At 27.1% G+C, this 11087-nt stretch overlaps 3 protein-coding genes across 3 annotated transcripts; 1 reads left to right on the forward strand and 2 right to left on the reverse strand.

Annotated features, from left to right (window-relative positions):
* Nucleotides 1-310: 310 nt before the first annotated feature.
* Nucleotides 311-4249, forward strand: OCT59_002348 (uncharacterized protein; the record flags this gene model as incomplete). The annotated part of the gene is made up of 1 exon (XM_066144438.1): nucleotides 311-4249. The coding sequence occupies one exon, from the start codon at nucleotides 311-313 to the stop codon at nucleotides 4247-4249; it is 3939 nt and encodes a 1312-aa protein (XP_065995601.1).
* Nucleotides 4250-6724: 2475 nt separating this feature from the next.
* OCT59_002349 (uncharacterized protein) lies at nucleotides 6725-7366 on the reverse strand (the record flags this gene model as incomplete). The annotated part of the gene is made up of 1 exon (XM_025308648.2): nucleotides 6725-7366. The coding sequence occupies one exon, from the start codon at nucleotides 7364-7366 to the stop codon at nucleotides 6725-6727; it is 642 nt and encodes a 213-aa protein (XP_025166033.2).
* A 2628-nt stretch (nucleotides 7367-9994) lies between these two features.
* On the reverse strand, nucleotides 9995-10843 carry OCT59_002350 (uncharacterized protein; the record flags this gene model as incomplete). The annotated part of the gene is made up of 7 exons (XM_066144439.1): nucleotides 9995-10002; nucleotides 10082-10150; nucleotides 10226-10294; nucleotides 10467-10532; nucleotides 10606-10647; nucleotides 10723-10734; nucleotides 10795-10843. 7 exons carry the CDS (start codon nucleotides 10841-10843, stop codon nucleotides 9995-9997), a joined length of 315 nt encoding a protein of 104 aa, XP_065995602.1.
* Nucleotides 10844-11087: the final 244 nt, after the last annotated feature.

Below are 11087 nucleotides of genomic sequence, written 5' to 3' on the forward strand. Positions count from 1 at the left end.
AAAAAATAATAATAATTTCATCGCAGATCTTTTATTAACAAAAAGTAAAAACATCCAATCGGTAATAGTGTCAAATTTAAAATTGTTAATTTCTAGCTTAGTTGAAAAATAGAAAATATTATGCGCAGTTAAAATATATATACATATAATCAAACTTTTGAAATTCGTCGATCATTATTTCTTCCCAAAAAGGCATAAACTTTGATTTGGTGTAAGGTTACATGATACACAACAAGAGAAAACCGTTTAAAATGACTTAATTTTCACATTCTGTGTCGCAATCAGACCATCCAAACTTAGCTTTCTAATGATGGATACTGCAAATAAAGTTATACGACGAAAGTCACTTGGGAGAGCCGCACTTATTGGTTCTCTGTATAATGCTATGAGAGATACATTCTGTGGAACTGCGATATTGAAAGCAAAGTTTCCAAATGGTTCATTAAGTCAAATTGACATACCCAATAGCGAATTATTCTATGAGTATGAGGATTCATATGTAGAAAAATTTAATAAGTTAGACGTTGAAGCTGAGCTAAAATTAAGCGTTATCGCAGGACTAACTACTTTAGAGGGTTCAGGAAAGTATTTAAGCGATGTAAAGGATAGTTTCAGAACTGTGAAAGGCAATTTAATATACAGGATGATTACAGTTGAAGAAAGTTTAAATATTTATCGTGATGATGTTAAAGCATGTATTTCTACTGACGGATTCAGTAACACAGATGCCACTCACGTCGTGATAGGAATAAAATGGGGGGCTATTGTAATAGCATCATTTGAATGTAAAAACATGAATGAAGATGACAAGTACCAAATTGAAGCAGCGCTTAAGTCTTATTTTGAAAAATTATCACTTTCTACCTCTGAAAATGATAACGTAAATGCTGAAAAGGATCAACCTAACCTTATGAATTATTTTTCTATAACGTTTCTTGGTGATGCTGTTCCATATAATAAGAAATTTCCTCAATCTTTTGATGAAGCAAAGAAAGTCATGACAGAGCTTCCTTCATATGTTATAAAATTTAATAATGGGAAAGGGTTTCCAGTTGAATATATTCTTTATCCTATATCAGGACTTGCGAAACCTGTACTTAGTACTCAGAATACCATAGTTAATAGTATGATAAGGGAATTGAACAAAGTAATTGTCTTAAAGATAGAGCAGTTTTTTGATGGTTTATTGAAACCAAAACAAAGACTCAATGATTTATTTAATGATGCAAAATCTATCTCTAATCTCATACCTGATAATATTTTTGATGAGATTAATAATTATGTACAAGAATTCAGATTGGAGGAGGCGAAATTTAGAAAGGAATTCGCGGAAAGTCTTGTTAAAATACGTTCTGGAAAAAGTAATATTGATGAGCTTGAGAGCATAATGAAGAAGTTTCAGAAAGGAATCTTATCTAAAAGTTCTATTATGGATTTCATTGATCGATATCGATCAGTATCTACAAAAGCTGACTTGGTACTTGCTCTTAAAACAAAAAAAGTAGAGCATCTTGACAAGAATTCGACTATTGAGCATATTCTGCGTAGGAATTCAATAAATCATATCTACAAACTTATTGATCAAGATATTGTTGACATTAATTCGTCACCAGTGCATAGTGTTAATTCAAATGAGAAGTCGATTGTAGCTGATCCTAAAAAATGTCCCGAAATAAAAAGTCCTGGTCGTCCGGTTGTTCATCATATCGATGGAAGCTTAGAAAGTAATGACTATAATAATAATAATAATATTGTATCAAATCTTGTTAAATCTGATGTATCCAATTTAAGAACAAAACCTAATCCTAATGAGAAGATGCTTCCAGTATCTACGAAGGCTGACTTAGTTCTTACTCTTAAAGCCAAAAATGTAGAGTATCTTGATAAGGATTCGTCTATTGAACATATTCTGCGTAGAAGTCCAAAAGGTCATATCTACATACTTATTGATGAAGATATAGTTGTTGGTAATTTGTCACCAGTTCATATGGTATTTAGAGATTTATGTGAGTTAAATGAGAAGTCAAGTAAGTTCTTTGTAGTTGACCCTAAAATATGTCCCAATATAAAAGGTCCTGGTTATCCAGTAATTCATCATTATGTCAATGGAAGATTAGAAAGTAATGACTATTACAATGCCAATAAAATGTTATTTACATCAAATCTTATTAAATTCGATCCTCAACCACATTTCAAACCAAAAAATAATCCTATTGAGAAGGCGCGGTTACTAGTACCTTGTCCCCGAGTTAATTGTTCTACATTTTGTAATTGGAGATGTTTCAAATGTCAGCATGACGTTGAATATGGATATAACTGGCATTTATACTGTGGATGTGGTGAAAGTAGTATCAGCAATTGCAAATTCAAATGCAATGATCCTGATCATAATGAAGGATTTGTATCTTTTAAATTCAACACACTTACCACACTGCTACCGTCGGAGCCTCCAGAAGAAATAAATATATTATTACTTGGTGAGACTGGCGTAGGAAAATCCACGTTCATAAATGCTTTTGTAAACTATCTAAGATTCGATACATTAAATGAAGCAAAATCTGGGAACATGGAAGTACTAATATCATCTAAGTTTACATTAACAGATGAAAATTATGATACTCAAACAATAAAAATAGGCAATGATGATCCAAATGAGCAAGTACAAAATGTAGGAATGTCATCAACTCAAGAATGTAAAAGCTACGTCTTCCAAGCAGCTGAAAATAAAATTGTAAGATTGATTGATACTCCGGGTATAGGTGATACTAGAGCGTTGGATCAAGATAAAAAAAATTTTGAAAATATCCTTAAATATATTAGTTATCACCGATACCTAAATGGGATATGTATACTTCTCAAGCCCAACAATTCACGACTTAATATAGTGTTTAGATTTTGCATACAGGAATTGTTATTACACCTTCACAGAAATGCAAAGGATAATATTGTCTTCTGTTTTACCAATACTAGAGGAACTTACTACCGTCCAGGAGATACATTACCACCACTTAAAAAACAACTTGGAGATCTCAAAGAACGATCTAGTGTTGAAATAAAGGTCAATCATGATACTGTATATTGTTTTGATAACGAATCATTTAGATTTCTAGCAGCAATAAAGAAAGATATATCATTTACGGATGGAGATGAACAAAACTTTGCAGAAAGTTGGAAAAAGTCTGTGGATGAATCATTAAGACTTATTCAGTATCTTGTGACCCGCCCACCTCATGCGGTAAAAGATACTCTGTTGCTAAATAGCTCTAGAAATATACTAGTCCTTCTTTCTAAACCACTTGCAGAGATAGGACAACTTATTCAAACAAATATTAAGTTTATTAAGGAACAACAAAATGAAATAAAAAATTCTGTTAAGACTATAGAAGAGCTTAAAGAAAATCTGTACATTCCACAAATAGATCTCGAACCGGTAACATTAGGGTATCCAAGAACTGTATGTACCAGCATTAGTTGTGTCGAATCATCGCAAATTGAACAAACTAATATTAGCAAGGTAAATTATATAACACACTGTCACGACCGTTGTTATTGTTTGAAAAATGTCAAATGCAATGAAGTAAACACCCCAGCACTAAGAGGATGCGCTGCTATGAATCCAGTAGGAACATGTAATTATTGTGATTGTAAATGGGATAAGCATATACATATTACATACGAGAATGTAAAAGTAGTAAAAAAAATTGTCGACCAAAATGTAGAGTTGCAGATTTCAAAAAAGAAATCAGATCAAGAAATCAAAAAAGCAATTATAGAGGATTATCAAAAAAGGGTAAATCAACTGCAAACAGAACAACATACAATAAATGAAATTAGTCTGAAGTTTGCACAATTTCTAAGACAAAATGCAATAGCTGCTTTTAATGATGCATACGCAGATTACTTGGATCATTTCATAAATGAAGAAAAAATTAAAAAGAGTGCCGATCCTAATCGCTATGATGACGAAATTCTCAAGGGACTTGAAGCTACAAAAAGAAGTTATTTGGAACAAATTGAGGTTATTAAAAAAGCAATTGAAAATAATGATCCATTCATGCCTACCATATCACCAAACGATCTATCCAAGCTTGAACAGCAATTGTACAATCTACCAATTAATGGTCATACTCTAAAAAAAATTAAAGATGAAACAAAGCGTAGTCAGAATAGTGTGTTCAGATATAGAGAAAGTTATTATTTAAGATCAAATAACTCTATATCAAGTATATTTGCAAAATTTTTCAAATAATCCATTTCATAAAGTTGAATAACGTTTTCATATAACGTACAATCAATAAATAGTTTAAATCCATATATTGTTATTAACATGGTGGCATTACCATTTAATTAATTGATATTAGTATGTTTTTCATTTCCTGGACACCAAACTAATTTTAAATTATCTTTAATTATGCTCATATTTATTTGCTTATCTTTTGTTTTTGCTTTTAAAATCAATGGGTTTTCTTTATGTTAAATAATATTGAGTTGTTACAATGTTGATGTCTCCACGTAGTTAGATTACATATTCTTAAGTTCGCTCTGGTTCTAAATTAATATTAGATTTGAGACTTTGCAATAAATCTTATTTTTTGTAATTTACTTTTTAATTAAGCATTAAACATTTATTTATTTAATTTCAATTTTATATTTTGAAATTTTACTAGACAAAATTATTATAACATACTATATAGTATGATGAACCATCATACTCAAATACTTTTGGGAGTGAAACCCTGGAAACTCATTGAATGATACTCAATCAAAACAGCTTATTCTGAATCATTTTTAAATTTTCAAAATTTTAATATCTAAATGAAATAATTCTTATTTTTTGTGCACCATAAATTTTTAAAATCTAACTTTAATAGTTTTGCATCATGACTACAAAGCATCGGCCCAATGTAGTTACTACTAGTTTATATAAATTACTTTCGATTACTAAAAGTATTTTTTGAATGATAGACGTCTAGTGCATAACAATAGAATGTCCTTCGCTACACTCCGGACAATTATTATTATTATTATTATTATTATTTTGTGCCCATAACGTAAAATTTTATGTGGTAGAACATTAAATTAGTTATTATTCATTTATTCATCATTGTATGTCCACAATTGATCATTTCAACAACGGTGCAAATAAATTTGTTAACTCATTTTATTATTAGACTCATATTATGAATTCCATATTAGGAATTCCCAGGAGATTATAAACTAAATTTTGGCGTTAAGATGATTATTTAATTTAATACCTTGCAAAGAAATCTATAGCTTCAATATCGTAAAATCTAATTAAACAGAATAAATTTATATAATACCTTCTCCAAATTTGTAGTATCTTATTTACCCATTTGTTGGATCATAATATTTGTTGAACAAAGGCATTATTTTAATCAATAAGTTTATCCATATTAAAAAGACTATTAAATAGAATTTATGATCCACAAATTTTTTCAAATCAAAAGATTTCGTAAATCCATGAATTTTCAGAATCTGTTTGTGATCTAAAAAAAATCGATAATATGATTTCATGTTGATAAACAATTTTAAAAATTATTGATTGGATATAAAAATTCAGAGTGAAATATGAAAAATTTAATTACAATATTTGTGAATATTTAATTTATCGTGAATAATTTAAATTCGAACCTTGAAAATTCTTCAATTTAATATTCCCACAATAAATAAATAAACCCATATATATTAAATAATTTAGGCGAATATTTAGTTTCTTGTAAATAAATTCAGAAAATATCGCACGAAAATTCATAAATAATCATGAATTTCATTAAATTGGTTCTTTGGCATAAAACGACAACATCACAAAATTTTTCAACATTTTGGTGGCGTTCATCAGACGATCAGAGTAAATTACGCGCATGAAGTATAAACAAGGTAATAGCCCGTAATACTGAAATAATAAATTATTACAACCCTTGATAATTTCTTCAAATAAAAAAGGAATTAGTAAATATTTTGTATAAGGGACTTTTCCGCGCTTTTTTTATGCACATGTCAAAAGTGAATGATTTACAAGGTAAATTTAAAGAGTATGAAATTGTACTACATTAATTTTGTTCTTGTGACCATATGTCAATCGTGACTTCCTGTCGATCAAACTGCAATTCTTAGAAAATCCATTTAATGGAGATCTGCTGGTTTTAAAATTATGAGGTTGTCAGAAAAAAATTGATAATAAAAAATTATGAATTTACCTATGAATATGCCATTTTACGTCGATATCATTATGACATATATGTATATTTGCTTTAATCAGATATCGAATTAAATCACTGCAAATTCTTGTACTAGTAAAGATTTTATGTAATTGAAATATGTAAAGATTTATAAAGTATAACCTTTTTTTTATAATTTACGTTATTTTAATCAAAATAAACTTCTGTTACACAAATTATCTCGTTATTGGCCAATACGCCTTTTGTTTTATTAACATTAAGGATTACACAGTATATAAGAATGCTACTACATCATCTGTAAATAAATAAAAGGTACTCTCACTGTTCTCGCATTTTATATTTATTAATAAGGGATTTAAGAAAAAATAAAGTCAACAGTAAAATTAATTCACTTTTGTTACTATACAATTTGTATTTACAAACATTTGGTTTGATTTGTAATTGAATTTGACTGCTATGTATTAATAAAATTTACAATAGATCCCAATTTTTTTTAATAATATTGATTTCTTTGGTTTCAATAATCAATAATCATCATCTTCTTCTTCACAATCACAATCATCATCATCATCATCATCATCATCATCACAATCATCATCATCATCTACAGTTTGTACTGGGTCTGCTTTCGGTTTCTCATGTTTTTTAGGATCTTTTGGTTTCTCAGGATCTTTTGGTTTCTTGGGATCTTTTGGTTTAGGATGTGTAGGAGGATCGGGATCTTTACCTTTTCCGGTTGGGTCTTGTGCTTGAACTAATCCATCAAGTTCTTTATGCCTTGGTTTTTTTTTACAAAGCTCGGATGGCTGACCTGCTTTTGGAGTATTTCGTTCCAGTTGACGATATGTTTTGGCAACTTTAATAAGTTTCTCTTTTTTATCTCCTCCAATTTCAATTGCAAGGTCAATGATTTCATCAGCTCTATCTTGTTGATCACAAGTTGGTGCTTTTGCTAAAAGAGCCCTTACCATTGCACCAGATAAGTCACCAGCCTGTTGTTCTTTACCAGTACCTAAAGATATATTCCTTACTGCCGTGTAGGTAGCCTCAGCTTTTGCAGTATGTTCTTGTGCGAAACGTCTTTTGTCAAAGTTCAAAGCCATAGGGAATGCTTGAGGAATAAGAGCAAACGAGAAAAAAACGGAAAGTACCAAATTTAACTTCATGATTAATTATCGTTTAAAAAAAGAATGATAAAAAATATTTCATAAAATATTTTTAGAGCGCGGCTCTAAATAATAAATAATTAAATAAATATAAATTTTGTATAAAAAAATATAATATATATACTTAATACACAGTATTTTATGTATATATATTATATATATATTTTTTTTTTGATGGTATATATTTTAAGAAAAATTTGAGGATTATTTATATCGTTTGAATGATCGTTTGATTTGATCTACGATTATTATGAAATTTCAGAAAAATTTTTGTTGTGTTTCAGAAATGTAAATCTATAACATTTATAATATCATTCATTATGATAAAATTCATTAAAAAATTTTCGTTTTTTTTAAAAAAAAATTAATATGAATTAGAAAAAGATTAGAAAAAGAAATAGAAAATAAGAAAAAAAAAGAAAAAAAATTTGATACTCTACAAACAAATTAATTATTTCTCACGTGAATCTTATTTTTCATTTTCTTTGAAACTTGTATCAGCTGGTTTTCTTCTCAATGATCTTCATTAAATGAATTACAAAAAAAAACATTTTATGTGAATGTAAATTAATATTATAAATTATAATTTTTCTTTGGTGTATAATTTATAATGTAAATACCATCTTAAGGCTGTCAATACTTTGTTTGACATAACCCTACCCCCTTTTTTTCAATGTATAATTTAGGTTAAAATTAGAAGAAATTTCCTAATTAATAATTTTTTGTGTTCAATTAATAAATTATAACATTTTAATTCGGGCCAAAATTAACAATAATTCTGGCCATTCTTTTTGTTAAATTCCTTCCCCCATCTCAATCTTGTTATGTTAAACAATTATCGGATCGGTGTGACCTAATTAATTATTCTTTTTATACGGGATTTCCCAAAAATCACCGACATTCATAATCTTCGCCATACATAGTCTCCCTAAAAATCCTGAAAGTTTTAAAATCCTGACTAAACGACGATCCGATGGTTAAAAATTCTTGCTTTTAAAATTTCGAAATTTAGTCTTGGGTTTCAAATAAATTTGTAATATGTATAATTCCTTTAAATCGGAATAATAAATTTTTTTAACATTATTAACACAAAATAAATATTATCAGTTATTAACGCAAAATATTTGTAAGTTTAACGTTAATACGACTATTGAAGCAAATGATTTAGAAATTCAATAAATTATATTGCAAATTATCTATAAATTTTCAATTATTTTTTTTTAAACAAAATAATTAAAAGTCTCAATCTCAAAATCAAAATTATAAAGAAAAGTTTGTATACAGTAATTACAGTATGATGTTATTCCACGATCTCCCCGATCGTCAAATTCTTCTTTACCAATCAGGCTCTTTTTTGCCTTGGACGCTGCTCATCATGAAGAATACATCAGCTTGAAACATCCACTATTTTCTATTCTCTTTGTGATACCACAAGTTCGCAAACTTTCACATTGTTTTAAAAGATATTTTGTGTTAATTTAAATATTTTTGTGATAGTAATTTTATTAGCGATTCAAATGGCCGAATATAAAACTTTTAAGTATCACATCATTTTAAAACGTTTAATTTAAAGATTTTTTTTTAAAAAAAAAAAAACTTCGAGATTTGACTGTCAGGATTTTCTGATAAATTCCATTATACGCGTTCTGATGTCAGTTATGATATGATAACAAATATATCAAATAACACGAGTAAAATCAAGATTTCTCATATTTTAAAAAATTTTCATTTAATATTATTGGTCTTTATATTAATTATTATGATATTAATTTGAAACAATTTGAACAAAATTTAAAAATGAAAAAAAAATTTTTATTACCTTTTTTTAATAAAAAATCAAAAATTTGTTAAATTAATAATAATAATAATAACTAATCAAATTCGTAACATCTAAACTGGTTATAATCTATATTTGCTGTCTTACTCGGACGAAAAGTCCTTTTTTAGGCAAGACTAATTAGTAAAAATGAAGGATTTAACTATTTAACTGATCAAATTAAGTGACAAAATGGTAAATGTAGTAATTATAGCGTAATCGAATATAATAGGCAAATTTTGAAACGTGTCTTAATTATAAAATAGGTTAAGGTAAATTAAATTAGGTAGATCCTTTCTGTTTAAAAGTTTAGCCGATCTCTAAACATTTTGACGAACAGCGTTCGTCATCGTTGATCGTTGATCGTTATAGTCAAAGTTTTTTTTTTGTAGCAAAATTACCATTTTCACAAGAAAATAAAATATAGGTTGGATTTGACAAATAATACATGTTGAAAGTTCAAAAATTGCGACAGATTCGAAGAAAAATTATTGCAAGTCATTTGGGACTTTAGAAATATTAGACTTTCGCGGGTTTGGACTTATTATTTCAAAAAAACCAACAGTTTGATTAATTTTATCAAATTACACTCGTTAAATATATATACGGACGGAATGTTCATGAAATAATGTTATACAATAATTTATTAATATTAATTAAATTACAAACAGAGAATTTTGAAAGATGTCTAATCTTTCGTACTCTAATCTTAGTGTTTAAATAATATTTAATATAAAACTATATAATAAATAATAAGTATAGTACTAGTATAATATATAATATTTATAAATTCTTTTCATAATCCGCTATATTTAAATATCTAGGAAAAAGCACGAAAATAATTAATAGTAATTTAAGAACTATTTAAAAAATTTAATATCTACAAAAAAAATTCTTACTATCAGGAAGTTCAAATGTATCTTGTTCCTCTGAATGGAAATTTGGATTATTATACACTTCATCTTCATCTGTAAAAATATATTATAATTAACAACAATATTAATATAAAATTAATTACTATTATTATGAAATAAATTACATACCATCAACATTATCATGATATTTATTTATTTGTTGTTGTATTGTTTCTCTTTTATCTTCATTTTGAACATCTAAAAATTAGTGATGTCACGTTAACACTAAAATAATTAAAGTAACAATATAATCATTTTACTTTGTCATTTTTTAAATTCTTTTTAAATATTTTGGATAACTCTTTACTATTAACTAAATGATTTGTAAATAAATATTTATTTATGGAAAATATGAGAATTAATAAATTACCTTTAAATCTAGTGCTTATTTCTGATGTACTATTTTCTTTATTAATCGATTTACCAATATCATCAACTAAAAAAAAAGGTTATATCAATTAAATATTTTATTTTAAAGTATAAAATAATATAAATCCAATAATACTTACTATTGTCAGGAATACAAAAGTCAAATGATTTACTATAAAATGCTATAAATTTTATTATAAGAATAATTAACTATTTAATAATTATAAAAGGTAAATAAATTTAAAAATAATTCATACCCTCTAATTCTCCTATTGATTTAAATAAAAAAAAAAAGATATCATTAATTATATTTAGTATGATATTAGTACTTTTAAAATATTTAATACAAGGTCCATAATATAATACCTTCTGTTGCATTTCTTGGTTCAGGAAGATTTTCAAAATGATGAAGTCTACTTGTAGATAATATGTTACTGCTAGTATGATTTTCTATTTCGAAACTATTATTTTCTTCTGGTTGAGTTAATAGTTCATCTGATTTATTTTGATAAAATAGATTAAGCTTATCTATTTTATCTGAAAGTGTATCAATATCAGGTCTTTTTGATGGATCAGCATCCCAACATTGCTTCATTAGATTTTTGTATTCTAAAACAGTTCC

The sequence above is a fragment of the Rhizophagus irregularis genome, chromosome 10 (genome assembly GCF_026210795.1).
Source record: "Rhizophagus irregularis chromosome 10, complete sequence".
In the NCBI taxonomy this organism is placed as follows: domain Eukaryota; kingdom Fungi; phylum Glomeromycota; class Glomeromycetes; order Glomerales; family Glomeraceae; genus Rhizophagus; species Rhizophagus irregularis.